This window comes from Onychostoma macrolepis, chromosome 04, assembly GCF_012432095.1.
Source record: "Onychostoma macrolepis isolate SWU-2019 chromosome 04, ASM1243209v1, whole genome shotgun sequence".
NCBI classification, from domain to species: Eukaryota; Metazoa; Chordata; class Actinopteri; order Cypriniformes; family Cyprinidae; genus Onychostoma; species Onychostoma macrolepis.
The window spans coordinates 28360768-28381304 of record NC_081158.1 but is presented as its reverse complement, the minus strand read 5'-3'; the positions used below and the strand labels follow the sequence as shown (position 1 = coordinate 28381304).

Here is a 20537-nt window from a genome sequence, read left to right as displayed (position 1 = left end):
TCCTCCATTTCTGGGCTCCACTGTAGCGCCGGGCTGCCCTTTCTGGTCAGGTCTGTCAAGGGGCGGCTATGGAGGAAAAGTTGGGGATAAAACAGCGGTAGTAGCCGCCAACCCCAGAAACGCCGTACCTGGGACTTCGTGGTGGGCCGTGGGGCGTCGCGAATCGCCGTTACCTTCCTCTCTTGGGGCCGGATTAGGCCCGTCCGACTTGGAAGCCCAGGTACTTGGCCTCAAGAGCTAGGTGACATTTTCCGGGGTTGGCGGTGAGTCCAGCCCGTCGTAACTCCGTGAGCACCCTCCGCAGACGGTCCAGGTGGTCCTCCCAACGCTCCGAGTGGATTACCACGTAGTCAAGATAGGCGGCTGCATAGTTTTGATGTGGACGAAGGACGATGTCCATGAGTCGTTGGAATGTCGCTGGAGCCCCGTGAAGGCCGAAGGGAAGGGTCCGGTATTGCCAGTGCCCGGAGGGGGTGGAAAAGGCGGTCTTCGGCTTGGCCGCGTCGGAGAGGGGCACCTGCCAGTATCCTTTTGTGAGGTCTAGGGTGGAAATATACCGAGCCCTTCCCAGGCGGTCCAGGAGTTCGTCCACTCGGGGCATTGGGTAGCCGTCGAACTCTGACACTTCATTCAGTCGTCGAAAGTCGTTGCAGAAGCGGAGGGTGCCATCGGGTTTTGGGACCAGGACGATGGGGCTGGACCACGGGCTGCGGGAGGGTTCAATTACCCCCAACTTCAGCATTTGTTGGATCTCCTCCTCAATAGCCTGCCGACGAGCCTCAGGGATCCGATAGGGCCGCTGTCTTACGATCACTCCAGGTGGTGTTCGGATGTCATGCTGGATTAGCTGGGTTTTCCCGGGGACAGAAGAGAACACATCCGCGAACTGACCGACCAGGTGCTGCAGCTCAGCCTTCTGGGTTGCCGATAGGTCGGGGTTGGTATCCACTAGGACGGGCGACACGGCGGCGAAGGCAGCTGTTTCCTCTCTGGTCCCCACCCACTTCTTCAGCAGATTGATATGGTATAATTGTTGAGGGCTCCGCTTCCCTGGTTGCTGCACTCGGTATGTGACCGGACCTATTTTCTCTGAAACGGTGTATGGCCCCTGCCAGGTGGCCAGGAACTTGCAAGCGGAGGTGGGGACCAGTACCATGACTCGGTCGCCCGTCTGGAACTCCCGAGGCTGAGCTGGCCTGTTGTGCTTTGGCCAGATGCTCCCGGACTAATGGCATGACGCGGTCTATTCGGTGCCTCATCTCGGAGACATGCTCAACGAGGGACCGGTGTGGGGTGGGTTGTTGGCGTTCCCAAGCCTCCTTAGCGACGTCGAGCAGTCCCCGAGGTTGTCTTCCGAAAAGGAGCTCAAACGGAGTGAAGCCTGTGGACGCCTGTGGAACTTCCCGAATCCCAAAAAGGACGTAAGGCAGCATCTGGTCCCAGTCTCGTCGGTCTTCAGCGGCGACCCGCTTCAGCATTTGCTTCAGGGTTTGGTTAAAACGTTCCACTAGGCCGTCCGTCTGGGGATGGTACACTGTTGTCCTTATTTGCTTCACCCGGAGCAGGCGGCAGAGGTCAGCCATTAGCCGGGACATGAACGGTGTTCCCTGGTCGGTCAGGATCTTGGATGGGATGCCAACCCGGCTGGACAACAGGAAGAGCTCCTGCGCGATGGTCTTGGCGTTGGCTTTCCTGAGGGGGATGGCTTCGGGGTACCGGGTGGCATAATCCACGATCACGAGGATGTGTTCATGCCCCCGGGCTGACTTTGGCAACGGCCCTACCAGATCCATCCCGATGCGCTCGAAGGGCACCTCGATGATGGGTAAGGGTATCAGCGGCGAGGGGGGAGGGTGGTACGGTGACGTTTTTTGGCAGTCGGGCAGGCCTGGCAGAATCGCTTGACTGCCGCCCAAGCCGGGCCAGTGAAAGCGATCCCGTATCCGCTGTATGGTATTTCCTGCCCCGAGATGTCCTGCTAGTGGGTGAGCATGAGCCAGGTGCAGGACGGCTTCCGTCTTTGACCGTGGAACCACGAGTAGTTTTTTCTTCTCCCCCCTTCGCTCGGCGACACAGTAGAGCAGGCCGTTCTCCACAATAAAGTGGGGGAGAGGATGGGGTTTGGGCCGGGTGTCCTTTCCCTCAAGGACACGCACCTGGGCCCAACAGTGCTTGAGATTTTCATCCTCTCGCTGGGCCCCCCCCCGTAACCTGTTGGAAGACATCAAAGAAAAGGTTAGTATCAGGGGGGGGGGACTCACCATCTCTCCCAGTGTCCGAAGCCAGGAGAACGGGACGGCCGCGGAGTTTCCTGCTTGCGTGCCATCCACGGCGGCCCCCAGTGGGGTGGGCAGGCTGTGTAGTGGCGCGGAGAAGAGCTTCGAATCCTGGCCAGTCTCGTCCTAACAGGACGGCCACGGGGAGATCCTTCACTAGTCCGACATCCACTGGCCAGGAACCTGGGGTTGCGGAAATGGTGACACGACGAACTGGTATCTCTCGTGTATCTCCGTGGACACAGGTGACTGGCACCGTGGCTTTGGTCTCGTGGGGCGGGGGCAGGATTCCTGGTTGGACGAGACTGACGGCACTTCCGGAGTCCAGGACCGCCTTGTAATGCCGGCTGCCGATCCTGACCGTAGCGGTCGGAGCTCCTTTTGGCAGCTCGTGGTGGACTATGCAGCCTGCCCACCAGGTCCGGGTCTTGGGCGAAGAAGGAGCCGTGGGCATGGACTCGTCCTGAGGCTCGGGGGCCGCCGTCCTGTCTACTGGCCGCGAGATGCCCTCCGGCGCGCGTTGTTCTGGAGCCACCCTCCGGGGAAACGGCGGTACTCGCTCCCCTGCCTCACGTCGGTGGGCCGCCTCAGCCAGCTCGATTGCCTCCACCAACTCGGATGTCGTGGTCGGGTTTCTCATGCCAACGGCAGGCCGGACGTTGCGGGGTAGGGCTCGGAGGAGGCGATCGACGACCACACGTTCCGTTACCTGAGCGGCGGTGGGATTGTCGACCATCAGCCAGTGTTGGGCCAAGCGGGAGAGTTCGGCCACCTGGATTCGTGTGGGACGCCGGGGCTGGTAGGTCCACTCAAAAAACGCCTGGGCGGCGCACGTCGGGGAGAGCCCCACACGGGCGAGAATCTCTCTCTTCACGTCTTCGTAACTCTCCGCCATGGCCGTGGGGAGACCGAAGAAAGTGCGCTGGGCTTCGCCCGTGAGGAGGGGGGCCAGCGCCCGTGTCCAGTCATCCGGATCCCACCCTTCTGTGGTCGCCGTGTTTTCGAACATTTGGAGGTAGGATTCGACATCATCGTGCGCGGTCATCTTTGGCAAGAGTTGAGCGGCTTCCACACGGGGGTCAGGCAACGGAACACGCTGGCGGGCGGCCGTGCGGAGGGCGGCGATTTCCTGGTCAGCCTGGCCTTGGCGCGTGGCCAGGTGTTCCACGATCTGTTGCTGGCGCAGGCTGACGTCGTTAATTGCCGGAGCAGTTCTTCCATCGTAGGGGAGGAGTACCAGCCTTCCTGAAAGTGCACAAAACAAAAGTGGTGATTAGAAGGTGGAGATCACTTGCCGGTGAGAACTTCCTGTCATGCCCGCATTCTCCACCACTGTGACGGGGTGGAAGAATCACGCGACAAGGAGAGCTCAAATAAATACCCCGGAGGGTGGATTTATTCAACAGTGGGGTGAGTGAGATAGGTGCAGGGTGGCTGGAAGCGGCGGTGTGGTGCTCTCTTGTGCGGGGTTCTGGCTTGGGCGGTGGCAAAGTCCGTGGTGCCCTCGTCAGGGCTGGGTCGGTCGGTCACTCGCTTGCCTCTGTAAGGGAGATCAAACACACACATTAAGTCTCGGTCGGGAGAAAGTCCGCTCTCTTCTCACCCAGCCGCTTCTGGGTTATATGGCCAGGGTTTGATGAGTGTCAGGTGTGACCGGCCCGGCCCTGATGAGCTGGCACAGGTGTTCCGTCTTTGTCTCCAGGGCAACGCTGATGAGAACTCGGGATACTCGTCACATAACGTTGCACCTATTGTATGTGTCAACTAACTATTAGTAGACTGTCTGCCTAATATCTGCTAAACCTTATTTTGATGGCCCCCCAGCAGACATTCTACTGACTATAAGTAACTTTGCAAGTAGATGTCAACTAACCCTAACCCTACCAGTCTACTAATACTCTACTAACACTCTAACTCTACATCAAAATAAAGTGTAACCAACATTGGTAATAGCATTTACAAACAAAATATTATATTATACAGCAGGGACCTTTGGGTGGGGGTTGTCTGTTGTAAATTAACATGATTTTACTGTGTATTTTTATGTATTACGTATTTTTATGTATTACATTTTTAATCTAATTAATTACACATTAGCGAGATTGTTCTCGTTGCCCTGTACCTGTACTTGTGTAATGACAATAAAGTTGAATCTAATCTAATCTAATTTTGCCGATTAATTAAACAAATTAATCTCAAATAGATTAATCAATTGGCACATCATTCATTGAAGTTATTATTAGAGATAATTTAAAGTCATTATTGTGTTAAATTAGAAAAGCACTGAATAGACAAAGTAGCTTTAGAAATAAATATGTTGATTCAACACACAAAAACACAATACTGAAATATGATTTTTAAAAAGAAAGAAACGATACTCTAAATATAAAACTAAAAGCGCCAGTAGGTGGTGGCAAATGTGTGAGTCATTCAGCCATTCATTCAACTGATTGTTCAAATGGCTGGTTCTTTCAGAAACGAAGCAAGTGACTGTTTTTATGAATGGCTCACTAAATCATTTACTCACTCGATTTGTTCAAAACTGTGGATCCATTCAGTAATGAAACACCGCTGTGTGTTGATCAGAGATGCACAAAAGTTCTGCTAGCTAGGATTTTATAGGTAATATTTTTGTTGGTGAAATTGCACAAAAACAGACAATATTGACAATATTGTGTCTAAAATGCAGTGGCGTGAAATCGCGGATATTGAACAGTTGTTCAATAAGAAAATCAGATCTCTTGCTCGAATCATGTGATATTGCTAAAGTATATCAAAAATAAATAAATTAAAATAAAACAAACCCACTGGCAATTTTTTACCCTCGTATCTTGAATTTTAGACTGCATTCTAATCATCCTGCATGGCCATTTTTTGTGGGGCTTTTTTACTGCAGCGTTTTCGAGATATGGGACACTATATTTTAGAGCAGTGGTTTTCAATCCTGTTCCTCGGGACCCACTGCTCTGCACATTTTGCATGTCTCCCTTATCTGACACACTCATTTGAGTTCATGGAGCTCTTTCCTAATGAGCTGATGATCTGAATCAGGTGTGTAAATTAGGGAGACATGCAAAATGTGCAGAGCTGTGGGTCCCCAGGAACAAGTTTGAAAACCACTGTTTTAGAGGGCTATAAAGACTCCATTCATAATAAATAGAAAAAAACAATGGTCAGTTCTCATACGGGAAGTCCCATAATAGATGCACACCTTCCAATGTTTCTTTATGGCACTGAAACCTAAAGATGTCCGAGTTCCGGTCCCAGTCCAACTGATACTCAACTGCCACTGGCTCATCTATGTTTGAGGGGAGGGGCTTACCGATAGGTTAAATAAGCTATTTTGTTGTTGTTTCTGTGTTGCTGAATGCGTGTGCAGTGTGATCTGTGTGAGTACCTAAGCGTGTGCACTTGAGATACTGTGAAGACAGCCCATTAGTTTAGAATGCTTATAATTTTTTATTTTTTATTTTTTAATGTAGAGAGTGTGTTTTGCAATGATTACCTACCAGCAATGTAAAGATGAATTTTTAATAAATTAGAATGAGTAAATTACAATATAAATTTATTATAATGAGTACATTATTGTTTATAGGGTTAAAAACATTGGATGGTGGATGTCTTTAACCCTTGTGCAGTCTTCATTTTGGGTTGTGCACTCATGGTCTTTGGGGTCTCTAGAGACAAAATGTAGGCAACAAAATGTAATTTCGTAACAATATATATACATGTATGTATATATATATATATATATATATATATATATATATATATATATATATATATATATATATATATATATATATATTTTTTTTTTTTTTTTAACAAAATAATGTAATTTTACTCTGTTTATTAAAGTTTTAACTCCACATTTGTGTAGTGTTTAGAGGATTTATGATATTTTTTAAATTTATATAAATAAATGAAAAAATATTTTTTTACATAGGTTTTTATACAAAAACAGTTTTTATGTAAAATTAACTTTATAAAAGACCCACATTTCTAACTTTCATTCATGGGGATAACGTGGATCATTTGACATGGTTTAGTGTAATATTTTTGCCCATCTGTTGGAAAATGCAGTTTTAAAAGTAAAAAATTATCACTTTTACCAGTAGATGGCTGCAGAGCTTTTTTTTTTTTAAAGTTGGATTCATATCTACTTATTATGAAATCACAATTATAACAATACACATTACTTTTTGTCAAAGTTTAGCATTTTTTGTACAGAAAAAAGAAAAGAAAAAGTTTTTCAATAATGTTACACTATGATTAGAATCAAACCTGAACAAGAGTTATAAGAGAATAAGTTGAGTCTTTAGAGTTTATCATTTATTTCAATCATCTGTTTTTCACATAATTCTACAAATATGTATGTGTGTGTGTACATTGTCAATGTGTCAGTGTCACCAATTTATTTTTGTGGTGGTTCTGCATTTTGGATTATTTTATTTGACAAATTATAAGAGAGCAGTTTTTATGGTCTCACAAATTTATTCCTGTGTGTGTGTGTGTGTGAGTGAGTGCATTGTCAATGTGTCAGTGTCACCGATTTATTTTTGTGGTGGCTCTGCATTTTGGATTATATTATTTGACAAATTATAAGAGAGCAGTCTTTTTAGTCTTACAAATGTATTCCCCTGTGTATGTGTGTGTGTGTGTGTGTGTGTGTGTGTGTGTGTGCGTGTGTGTGCGCGTGTGAGCATGACGTGTGGACGTTTTTTGCATTGTTGGAAGTGTGCCACTTCATTTCTGTCCATGTGTGTTCTGCGTTGTTTCTGATTTTGAGGATGATTTTTGTCCATTTTCTAAGCGGGATTTCCAGAGACCACGAAGACCATGAGTGTGACATAAAATCAATATCTCATTCCAATTTTTTTTTTTATTTGTAGATCTAGAAAGTGTTGACCACCGTACAAAGTCTCATGTCATTTGGACAAAGAACCATTTATTATTTTTATTTTAGCAAACTTCATTTGCAGGTCAAAAAGACCCCGAAGACCACATGAGGGTGAATGACCTCTTCCAGCATAATTGGTTGGTTTATACCAATAGTACATTTAATGATAGTCAATCATTAAATCACACTTACTGTTGTTAAAAGAAAAACAGTATAACATTTGGGGACTAAAAATATAAGAAATGTAGATCATTAGTGCTCCATGTCTTATGTTTATGTTAATTTTGAAGCAACTCACCTGAGCAGATGACGCCAGCACCTCTGTCTTGATTACAGCCATAATTAAGTGATTCTATTGATCCGCAGTTCTTCAGTGTAGTTTCTGATCCAGTACAAAATGCAATTTTTATCCAGACTGGTCCTGATCCTGGTCCAAAATGAGAATCACCCAGAGCATCTACAGGTTCTCCACAGTCCAGCTCTCTACACACCACTGCAGCATCAGCCATATCCCAGCCTTCATCACACACTGTTCCCCACTGACCTCTATGAAGAACCTCCACTCTACCAGCACAGCGACTGTGACCATTTACTAGTCTCACATTCACACTGTCTATATATTGAATACAGAAGACAAAAGAAGAAATATTTATAAACAAAGAAAAAGAGAGGTGAGAGAAGAATCAAGCAAAGAGAGAAAAAAAATCATATAAAGTGTCAAAGGATTTGGCATTTCAGTGATCTAAAAGAAATCTGCTCTAACCTGCACACACCAGTGCAACACTGTTGTCATGAGAACAGTTGTTTTCATGTGATGGTGATGTTGGACAGAGGTGAATCTGAGACTCATTTCCTCTGCACTGAATCTCTTGTGTCCACATCTGAGCGTCTCCTTTGTCAAAAGCAGCTGCTCCCAGCACCTGTACAGGAGCCCCACAGTCCAGCTCTCTACACACAACCTCTGCATCCTGCTGGTCAAAGACAGCGTCACACACTGACATCCACGACTGATCATGAAGTATCTCTAACCTCCCAGAACAGCGAGAACCTCCAACCAGCCTGACATCTTAAAAAAAACAAAAACACAAAACAAACTCTGAGTATGAACGAACCTTTCATAACAAAACATTCATTTTTTCATACTTTTTAAAAAAAAATTTTAACAAATTAAGTTTTGAGGTTACCTGAGCAGATGACTCCAGCACTCTTACCATGATGACACACACCATTTAAAATGCATGTGGCTAATCCACACTTTTTCAGCATGGACTCAGATCCAGTGCACATTGCATTATTTATCCAGATTGATCCTGATTCGGGTCCAACTTGATCACCACTCAGAATATCTACAGGTTCTCCACAGTCCAGCTCTCTACACACCACTGCAGCATCAGCCAAATCCCAGCCAATATCACACACTCTTCCCCACTGACCTCTATGAAGAACCTCCACTTCACCAGCACAGCGATTGTGACCACCAACCAACCTCACATTTTTTTCTGTCTGTGCATATAGGAGAAAAATAAAAAAAATATTAGAAGAAATTCATCAAAATTAAATAAAATATTCTTGTTGAAATTGTCAACACGTACCAGTACACAGCAGTCTAACATAGTTTTTGTGAGAACAGTTGTATTTGCGTGTAAATCTGAATGATGATGTTGGACAGAGGTGAATCTGAGACTCATTTCCTCTGCACTGAATCTCTTGTGTCCACATCTGAGTGTCTCCTTTGTCAAAAGCAGCTGCTCCCAGCACCTGTACAGGAGCCCCACAGTCCAGCTCTCTACACACAACCTCTGCATCCTGCTGGTCAAAGACAGCGTCACACACTGACATCCACGACTGATCATGAAGGATCTCTAACCTCCCAGAGCAGCGAGAACCTCCAACCAGCCTGACTTCTAAGAGAACACAGATAATTACAGTTTTTCTTTTGGTAATAAAACTTTAATTATATACATACATACATATATATATATATATATATATATATATATATATATATATATATATATATAATTATCCACCATTGCATTCATAATTTAAAGAGATCAACATTTTGAAACCAGTAAATTTAATTGGAATTTGCAAATGCCATTATTAATTTCATTTATTTAAAGCAAAACATAGGAAACACAATTTAATCACACATAGTGCCCTCAAAAATGTTTGGGACAGATACTTTTCTTTTCTTGTCTCAGTCATTTTCTTTGTTCATATAACTGCAGATTGAAAATTAATTCAGCAATTAATTCATGAAAATGAATTTGGAAGTGTAATGAAACATCAAATGCTTCATCACCGAGGATATACAACAAAGTACATGCTATTACTGTGTCCTTAACATTATGGTGCCCTGAACTAGGATGATTATGAATAGGGGATTCTTTGACACAAACATTACAGAGGGCACTGTATATTTTTTTACTGTGGTGTCTTGTGTTTCTCAAGATGTTTTGCAAAACAGACTAATCAGGTCTTGAATGGAAAAGCAGAACTTAATATATAAACTGTACTCATGAAAGGTTAGTTAGCAGGTAAGCACCCAGCATATGGCAACAAATAATAAACAAAATAGTATACAGTATCTCACTTTGTTCTATTATCATTTAGGGGTTAACTAAATCAAACAGTCTCTATAAAAGCAATAATAAATATGGGTATCAGTACAGTTCAATCTCCATGCACGGACAGTGATGATACTGTATCTCCACTCTCTGACTTTTTAAAAAAGCCACAGAACTGTGCTGAATACTATAGTTAGTACATGTGTATTTGATAGTAAGTTACAATAAATTATGAGCTGAATTTACTAATAGTTAACAGTGAATTGATTTTGATGTGCCCTCTCAAATAAAGTGCAATGATGCACTTACAAATCATTAACTTAAATATGAATTAACATGCACTAATAATGCCATCCTTATTCCTTTATATCACCAGTACAAAAACCAAAGATAAAACTTATTTGTAGTTTTGTTTTATTATTAGTTTTTTATTTATTTATATAATTAAACATACATATGGACTCAAAAGAAAGCTCAAACACAGCTGTAAAGACAAACATAAGGCACATTTACATGTAAAATATGGGGTGTCCATAAACTAATAGTAATCGAAGCATAGGCCTATATACAGTGGGTACGGAACGTATTCAGACCCCCTTAAATTTTTCACTCTGTTATATTGCAACCATTTGCTAAAATCATTTAAGTTCATTTTTTTCCTCATTAATGTACACACAGCACCCCATATTGACAGAAAAACACAGAATTGCTGACATTTTTGCAGATTCATTAAAAAGGAAAAACTGAAATATCACATGGTCCTAAGTATTCAGACCCTTTGCTGTGACACTCATATATTTAACTCAGGTGCTGTCCATTTCTTCTGATCATCCTTGAGATGGTTCTACACCTTCATTTGAGTCCAGCTGTGTTTGATTATACTGATTGAACTTGATTAGGAAAGCCACACACCTGTCTATATAAGACCTTACAGCTCACAGTGCATGTCAGAGCAAATGAGAATCATGAGGTCAAAGAAACTGCCTGAAGAGCTCAGAGACAGAATTGTGGCAAGGCACAGATCTGGCAAAGGTTACAAAAACATTTCTGCTGCACTTATGGTTCCTAAGAGCACAGTGGCCTCCATAATCCTTAAATGGAAGACGTTTGGGACGACCAGAACCCTGTCTGTATCAGCGTCTCAAATAAACAAGGCCGTGGTGGTATTCCTGAAAGACAAGCTACTCCTTAATTGATGGGTTGAAAGTGGAATTACAGTAATTGGGAATTTTATTCCAGTATAACCCTTGGTTTCTCCAACAACAAAGGTAATTGGTTTCTAATGTTTTCCTGTTTATTCTCCTGATGCACTCTGTAAAGGCATAGTCTTGTTTGAAAAAGTTTCTTCTACAAAGGTAAACTGAGGGGTTTATTATAGGTGAATGGAGGAATGGTAGGATACCTCACATTCCAGGGGGATTGAAATGGGGGAACAGAAAGTACTAAAATCTTAGGAGTTTTTTTGGGGCAGTGGAATTGTTACAAAAGGACACTGGAATAAACTCTTTGCGCCTCCTGTCTCAGGTACTGAAGGAAGTGCATGCAGCTTTGCCAGGAGTCTGCAGAGAAGCTTTAGAACTTCAAGAAAGTGCAAGAGAAGGGGAAAAATGCCTGTTTTTGCAGAATAGAAGAAACTGTGGATCATTTATTCAATGTGAGAGGTCAGGAGGTCTTTGTGGTATTTTAAAAAGTAGGTTTGAAGGCTTTGGTGAAGAACTTTCAGTGACAGTTTCATATAGAGACCAGTTCTCACTATTAACTAGTTGCTTATTAGCATTCCAATTATTAACATATTGGCTGTTTATTAGTACGTATAAAGCACATTCTACATCCCCCCCCCAATACCTAAACTTAACAACTACACTGTAAAAAGGTTGCTGTAAATTTTACAGTATTTTACTGGCAGCTGGATGCCAGTAAATTACTGTAAAAATGGTTACAGTATTATTACTGTAATTGCATTTACAGTATAAGAATGCCTTTACTGTATTTTCATTTACAGTATTACCGTATTTTCACCGTATTTTCATTTACAGTATCAGTGCTGTAGTGTTTATTTTCATGTAATTTAAACATTTTTTACCACCCCATACAAATCACAATAACTCATGAGCATTAGCTCTGATAATATTATTTTTAATTGTTGAATATTTTCTGTTTAAAAGTACAAATTACAAGTCTTGATCTCTAGGGTGAACTAGCTGAACAAAGGGCATCACAACAGTCCCCTGGGCACTTTGTATTATGGCAAAATATACACATACTTAAGAGCAAAAACAAGTACACTAACAGTCAAAAGTTTTTGAACGGTAAGATTTTGATATTTTAAAGAATTATCTTCTGCTCACCAAGCCTGCATTTATTTACTGCAAAAACAGTAATACTGTGAAATATTTTACTATTTAAAATAACAGCTTTCTATTTGAATATATTTTAAAATGTAATTTATTCCTGTGATCAAAGCTAAATTTTCAGCATCATTACTCCAGTCTCCAGTGTCACATGATCCTTCAGAAATCATTCTAATATACTGATAAACATTTATTATTATTATTATTATTATTATCATCATAACAGTTGAGTAAATATTTTCAGGATTCTTTGATGAATAGAAAGATCCAAAGATCAACATTTATCTGAAGTAAAAAGATTTTGTAACATTATACACTATACCATTCAAAAGCTTGGATTCAGTAATTTTTTTGGAGGGTGGGGGGTGGGATTATACGAATTACTACTTTTATTTAATAAGGATGGTATAGTGAAGATAAATAAATTTTTAATGTTACAAAATATTTCTATTTCAGATAAATGCTGTTCTGAACTTTCTATTCATCAAGGAAACCTGAAAAAATTTGACTCAGCTGTTTTCAGCACAATAATAATAGTTTTTTGAGCAGCAAATCAGAATATTAGAATGATTTCTGAAGGATCATGTGACACTGAAGACTGGAGTAATGATGCTGAAAATTCAGCTTTGATGACAGGAATAAGTTACATTTTAAAATATATTCAAATAGAAAACATTTATTTTAAATAGTACAAATATTTCAAAATTGTACTGTTTTTGCTGTACTTTGGATCAAATAAATGCAGGCTTGGTGAGCAGAAGAGGCTTCTTTAAAAACATTACAAATCTTACTGTTCAAAAACTTTTGACTGGTAGTGTAAATAAAAATCAAATAACACAGTAAAAATGAGTTTGTGTTCAATTTCAGTAATTTTGACAGTCAAAGTTGACAAGCTCTCTGATGAGAAACAGCAGGATGGGATTCAGGCAGATCCTTTTTCTTTGCACCCTCTTTCCAGAATGCCAGCTGACCTGTGACTTTCAATGCATTTGGTGCCACAAAGATCTGAATGAACCTGCAAGCACAAGAAAAATAAAAGCATTATTTTTCAAATCAGTGTTTACAGAATTTGCCTCAACTGTCAAACTTGGTGCTGTATGCACTTTGATGTTAATAAAACCTTATATACTAATCTGAACGCACCTACTGTACAAAGGAAGGTACATAATTAGTTATTAATCCATTATTAAAGATCCATTTTTTACAATGCATTCTCAATCAGTAGAGCAAAGTGCTAGAATGCTGAATTAATGGGTTTGATTCCAGGGGCGGTTCTAGGGTGAGTGGATATACGGGCCTTAGCCCAGAGACATTAATTTATGTATCACAATACATGGGATACAAGTAAAATAAAACGGGCTTTGCTGAAAAGTTACATTAGCTAAGTGGCGGCTTTTTTTTTTTTTTTTTTTTAAAGCGACAAGTGTAATTATAATTTGCACTTACAAATTGCATAATATTATGAAATGAATGTTTTAAATATAAACAAAAATATGTAATGATAGAAAAAAATAGAATGATACTTTTAAAAATGAGACTAAAATTAACAGTAGGTGGCAGCAAGCCACTGTCTTAATGACTGAGCCACTGAGTCATTTATTCAATCTATTCATTAAAAACTGCTGGTTCTTTCAGGAACGAAGGAACTGTTTTTATGAATGGATCAGTGAATCACTGATTCAAGACATTCAAAAAAGGTAAATTCTTTCAGTAATGAAACACTGTTGTGTGCAGAGACGCACAACATGGCTTTGTTTAGAACCGTTTTTGCGACAAGACTATTTTCTTCACGATTTAAATCACTTAATATGAACTTGTTTATTGATCTGCCACAGACCATGCTAAATGCTAACCAATCTGTTCATATAATCTAGTCATTTCTAAATGTGTGTGTGTGTGTGTGTGTGTGTGTCCTAGAAAATCTCAATCTTGATGCGCACACACCCCTAGCGCCATCCCTGTTTGATTCCCAGGAATGAGTAACTTAATAAAATGTGTATAGGGGAGTGCAGAGCACAAACTAACACTGGGTAAGTTGTAACACACATGGTTTAAATATTTCCACACATGCTAGCATAACCAAATTTACAGTATTTACTACTGCCATATCAACACTATATAGAGAATAAAGTGCACCAAAATTCAAAAATCTTTTGAAGATGTCGCTGAATATATATTCTACCAAAGCAGAAGTACATTTCTGGCTGAAGTAAATTGTCATCTCAGTTTTTAGTATTCATTTAAAATTAGACAAATCTGCTATTATTTTAATCTCCAATCTGTTATCAGTTTAGATAGTTTTGTAATGCTTCGTTAACTAGCAGAAGACACTAACCAGTTTTAAATTACAGTTGCACAGATGGGGAACGTTATAACACTGTTACAATGTGCCCCGCTATTATTAAACTATGCTATTCTATGACATTAGCAATGCAATTTACACCATTTACTTTTATGAGTTTCAATGAGAAGCCACAAGAAGCAGGTGAATAAAGACTGAGAATCGATGTTTAATGTTCAGAAATTGTTATTTCAAGAAATGTAAAGCATTTTTGGCTCGTTTATGTGTCCTATGACAGCTGCGTGTGGAGGAAGGGGAATGTATCATTTCTGAATGTGTTTCTTCATTTGCGCACTCCGTTTTGAACTACACTGTATATGTAGCTGTGTGTTGCGATCAGGGCCGTCCCAAGCATGGTTGCAATGTGTTCATTATCAAACTCCAAAATTAGATTATTTTTAATTCTTAAAAAACGCCATTATTTTATTTGAAAAAGTTTATTGACAAAATATTTTAGTTTGTCTTGTATATTTTTTTTCATTAGATCCGATAATATTTTAAGCTTATATGGTTGTTACAACGTGCCCCTCGCATGTTACAATGTACCCCACCTACGGGGCATGTTGTCACTTCCATTCTTTTGAGATAAATAACGAAAAACATATACACCTGTAATTATGAAACAACGCAACATATTTGTACTAGACAAGTGTGAAATTAAAGTGTATAAAAAAAATTATACTCTGAACCCCACGTGGATTTACACATGCTAAGAAAGTCTGTTAGGTTGTGTCCCGTGCTCCCCTACATTAAATACAATATAACTTGCTTTGGCTAAAAGCATCTGGCAAATGCATGAATGTAAATGCAATGTAAAACAAAATGTATTTTGGGTTACCTAATTCTGCATTTCTGTAAAACGGACAGCTGGCTGTATGATGATTCTGCCCTCACATTCAGGATCCTGTTTTTGCTTGGAGAAATCTCCTGTAACAGACAGAGTCACAACACACTTTTAGTGTTACTATAGTTTGATCAGAAAAAAACTACCGTACAGTAATACAAACATTTTGAATAAAATAAACATTTTTGTTAACATTGGTTAATGTATTAACTAACATGAACAATGAATGAACAATGCATTTATTACACTATTCATTAATCTTTGTTAACATTAATGCACTGTGAACTAACATGGTATAAACAACTGTATTGTCATTAACATTAACAAACACAGCTTGTGATTTTAATAATGCATTGGTAAATGCTGTAGAAGCATTGTTCATTAATGTTTTTAACTAACGTTAATGTTAACTAATGAACCTTATTGTAAAGTGTTACCACATTTTTTTATATTTATAAGCAAAACTTACTATATTAATATATTGCTAGCCCGTTCCTCTCTTTAAAAAGTAAGTTAGTGGAGAACAGCAGCCCGTGGCTAATTTGGCTACTTTAGTAACATTAGATGAAAGCTCACCTGTTACGAGTCGACGGCAATCACAGGAAAAGTCTCCAATACTCCTCCGATGCAGACAACATGATCACAAACTTGAAAATAAAATACAAAAGATGTACTTTACAGTGGTATTTCTTAACTCGGTTTTCCTCAGTATTTCGTGTTAGGGACCGTCTCTAAAGTTACATACAACATAACACACGTTTCTAACTTGAATAGCATTTGAAGAGAATTACACTTGCGATAAAGAGGCAGTGTACAAAAGATATTATGCTTCTGTGTTCGTTAACTTCGGCTAACTAACTGACATTATTAACTTACCAGTTGATGTATCATCGAAACTATGGCATTCACAAGAAGAGGCTCCAAAATACACCTCAGACGTTGTCGACGACATCTAAACTAGAAATTTGAAAAGAACAAACAAAAGAAGTACTTGAAAATACTGCTTAAAATCTCACTGAATATCTCACTTATATTTAATCACTGAATTGAAACCGTACGCACTTTACCTCAGTAACGTTATTTCACGTTAGTTCGTTGTTAACGTTAAATAACGACTCGCCAGATTAACAACTTGCATCAAAGAGCAGCAAAACCTACAAACGTGTTTCTCGGTTTAATAAGGTTTATTTTGACTAATATAGGTGACCTTAATTTACTCACCAGTCGACCTTATCAATTTATGACGGCGTTAATCCGGCCGTCATCAGAAAAAAAGGCCCCAACTCCGACATGAATAATGTTAGTTTGCTGTTAATAAGTTAAAACATCTTAAAACATCTCAGTTTTGCATAAAAAAGAAATAATATAGGCCTACTAACCTTTTTTCTCCAGTTAACAGTGCAACTTGTCTCTTTTGTCCTCTTACTGCTGCTTCCACCAGACAGCAAACAAAATAAATCTCCCTTGCCATTGGTCAGTTTTTCGCGGGCAAGTTCAGTAAATTTACTGTAGTGACCATACATTTTCCCATGATCCTTTGCAGTTTACAGTAAAATACTGTATATACATTTTACAGTATCTTACTGTACATAATACGGTTACAGTGTAGAGTTTAAAGAGATCAGGTTAACCGAGGGCTGTGAAGGGAATGTGGAGGTTTTCTACAATGGATCCTGGGGTAATGTGTGCTGGAACCAGATGGACAGAGACACAGCGAGTCTGATCTGTCAAGAGCTGAACTGTGGAAGATCTGGTATTTTGTCTGATTCTACAGCAAGAGTGAAATCAGCTCCTAACTGTCTGGATGAAGTAACATGTCGACCACATGACTCCACTTTATGGCAATGTCCATCTTCACCCTGGGGACAGAATGACTGTGGTGAAGCTGAAGTGGCCAAAATCATTTGCTCAAGTAAGTGTAATTTAATTGGTTTTGGATTTAATATGGTCAGGTTTATGTGGTAAGTAAACTAATTTTTCTGCAAAACTAAACATAGCAGGTGAGAAGAGTCTTGAGTCTCTTGGTGATTGTATAATGTTTTATTTCAGTGGAGGAGAGTGATGAGTCTCCTCGGAGTCGTCTGTCATGTTCAACATCTCCTCACCAGAGACAGTGTTCAAGTAAGTTTCCTGATGATACATTTAATATTAGTTAGTTGTTTAAGCTTGTATTTGCCTCATATATTATCTGTGCATTACATTATTTGCATTTAAAATCAGTGCATTTAAAATTGCATTTTAAACTCTATATTCAGTTTCAGTCTGTGTTTTGTTGTAAATGTTGTGCTGAAGTTGGCCAGTGCTGGTTGATGTGTGTTTTAGACCATGTTCCTCTCAGACTGAGAGGAGGGGAGGGCCGGTGCTCTGGGAGGCTGGAGGTGTATCATAACGCTGTGTGGGGCTCAGTCTGTGATGATCAGTGGGACATCAGCGATGCTCAGGTGGTCTGCAGGCAGCTGGGTTGTGGAGCAGCACTGAGGGCTGATGGGAATTCAGTCTTTGGTGCTGGTGAAGGTGTTGTGTGGCTGAACAGAGTCGAGTGCAGAGGGAATGAGCTTCACCTGTGGGACTGTCCTCTCTCCCTGAAAAACCACACTGACTGCTCCCACAAAGAGCACGCTGGACTCACCTGTGCAGGTCACAGCAAACACTGAGAAATTATTCATTTAATCATTTTAGAGCTAATAATATACGTGTATTTAAGATAATTATTATTTTTAATGCATTTGTTTCGACAGATTTGTCAGTGTCCACTACTCTTGCCACAACAACATCAGTCTCTCCTCCACAAACTCCTCCAGCAGCGTCTCTCTCCGTCCCCCCAGTGCTTGTGATTGTACTGGGAGTTGTGCTCTTACTGCTCTTAGTGCCACTGCTTATACTGATTCAGCAGAACAGAGTGATGAGGAGAGGTAGGAGAGATCCAGAGACTGTCATATTGTGTCTTATTCAGTGTGTGATCAGTCATGTGTTGTGAACTGACAGCAGGTTTGTCTGTCTACACTCACAGCTCTCTCTAAGAGGAGACACAGGACGGCGACTGAGGCCGTTTATGAGGAGATTCAGCGCCGACCCACCAATAGACACGATCTTTTCACTCAGAGGGGTGAGACATGAGCCATCAATCTCATTTAATAGCATTAATAAGAGTCTATCAGACAGTTGATATTCATCTATTATTAGCCCTGTTAAACCTCCTGATTCAAACCACAGAATTTCTGACAGAAAACCACAGAGCTGCAGGTGCATGTTTATGTGTGTGTGTGTGTGTCAGTCAGCATATCTTTTTAGATTATCATGAGATATTCATATGTTATTAAGTGTTGGTGCAGGTGTGTGTATTTCTAGAAGGCAGTGAGGAATGGGTTCATGTGAGGATACATTTGTGTGTTTGCTAATAGGCCCAGCAAAAAATTTATTTCTGCCAATAATGCTTTTAAAAAGTGAATTATTATTTGTGCTGAACTTAAGCACACAGTGCAAACAAGGTAATCAAACAAGGTAATCATCAAATCTTTAACCGTGACAGCACAGGCAGGGAAATAGTGCAAATGCGAAACAAATTCCAGACTGAATGACACTGTGACAAAATGTAAATATAATTTTTATTAAAGCAAAATCTTCAGCAAGTGTCAAACTTGGCTACTATAATAAAACCAGCACCACTAAAGGCCCAACAGGTCAGTGACTTTATTAACTGATCACAGGATTTCACTTAATTTTATTACTTTTTTGGCATGTGGACAGTAAACTTAGTTTCTGTTATTTCTTTCTGTATTATAAAAAAATTTAGAAGAGCAACAAATCACACCAGAGGTTTATGATGTAATCACTGCTGGTTGGAGACATTGTAAAGGTTAATTTTAAAATTATTTCTACAGTTTTAAACGCTATATATTTAGATACATTTTGATTATGCATTCATACGGTTTCAAAATCCCAAATTTTTGCTTTTCATTTTGTTGTAGATGACTTACCAGAAAACTATGATGATGTTGTCACTGTACCAGAGTTCTCCGATGATAAAGCAGGTGTGGGATTCAAATGATATATTTCTATATTAGCACAGTAAAGTGTCATGTAAAATATGAGGACTATTTTTATGTTATTGATAATATACATTAATATCAGTGGGTGTTGAGGAGGAGGAGAATGATACAAAGAGGAAGTATATGAGTGAGATGTATTGACACATTAATTTACTTATGTTTTCTAATTACAGACTATGATGATGTTGTCACTGTACCAGAGTTCTCCGATGATAAAGCAGGTGTGGGATTCAAATGATATATTTCTATATTAGCACAGTAAAGTGTCATGTAAAATATGAGGACTATTTTTATGTTATTGATAATATACATTAATATCAGTGGGTGTTGAGGAGGAGAATGATACAAAGAGGAAGTATATGAGTGAGATGTATTGACACATTTAATTTACTTATGTTTTCTAGTTACAGACTATGATGATGTTGTCACTGTACCACAGTTCTCTGATGATAAAGCAGGTGTGGGATTCAAATGATATATTTCTATATTAGCACAGTAAAGTGTCATGTAAAATATGAGGACTATTTTTTTATGTTATTGATAATATACATTAATATCAGTGGGTGTTGAGGAGGAGAATGATGATACAAAGAGGAAGTATATGAGTGAGATGTATTGACACATTTAATTTACTTATGTTTTCTAATTACAGACTATGATGATGTGGGGGAAGAGCCAGGGAAACAGGGAAGGACTGTGCAACTGAAACCACACCAACTGCCTTAAAGCTTTTTAGTGGTCTGCAGAGTTTAAGCAATCCTATATACTGTTTGTTTTAGCTGCAATCTAATGTTTTGCTACATTTTGTATTGAATTTCTTTTCTGAGATTTTCTTTGCTTTGATCTTTGTTTTCATGGCCTCTTCAGAATGTTTGAATTTGCCTTTCCAGACATTTTTACACACTGTGGAGTTTATGCAACTGCACTAGATTAAACAATTTCTATCACGTAGCCTAAGAAATTTGAGAGAATAAAAACCGAAAAACTTTTTCCCCCAAACATTCAGTCAGGTTGTATATTGGATATTGTGCTATGATTTCAGATTCATGAGTCTGTAACAGTTCACAGCACCTTCGACTTAAATATCATATAATATCTGTATTTGTAGACCAGAGGACTTTTATATTTTGCTAAAAGTTGTTGATATTTACTTTGGGATTTACATTTACAAATAGCAGCTGTGAGCAATTATTGGAAAAGTATGTT

General features: G+C 39.9%; 1 protein-coding gene, 1 long non-coding RNA gene and 1 pseudogene across 3 annotated transcripts; all 3 read right to left on the bottom strand.

Annotated features, from left to right (window-relative positions):
* LOC131539572 (scavenger receptor cysteine-rich type 1 protein M130-like) overlaps nt 1–8035 on the bottom strand; it is a 40537-nt pseudogene extending 32502 nt beyond the window's left edge.
* Nucleotides 7935–8789, bottom strand: LOC131538535 (putative DMBT1-like protein). The gene is made up of 3 exons (XM_058772399.1): nt 8769–8789; nt 8361–8679; nt 7935–8242 (listed from the first exon to the last, which is right to left on the bottom strand). Exons 1-3 carry the CDS (start codon nt 8787–8789, stop codon nt 7935–7937), a joined length of 648 nt encoding a protein of 215 aa, XP_058628382.1.
* A 34-nt stretch (nt 8790–8823) lies between these two features.
* LOC131539577 (uncharacterized) lies at nt 8824–16742 on the bottom strand. 2 transcript variants are annotated; one of them, XR_009270914.1, is made up of 5 exons: nt 16662–16742; nt 16159–16239; nt 15859–15929; nt 15277–15365; nt 8824–9080 (listed from the first exon to the last, which is right to left on the bottom strand). It is a non-coding gene; the product is annotated as an uncharacterized LOC131539577 (long non-coding RNA). The 2 variants fall into 2 exon arrangements; XR_009270915.1 differs by lacking the exon at nt 16662–16742 and adding an exon at nt 16504–16614.
* Between the last annotated feature and the right edge of the window lie 3795 nt (nt 16743–20537).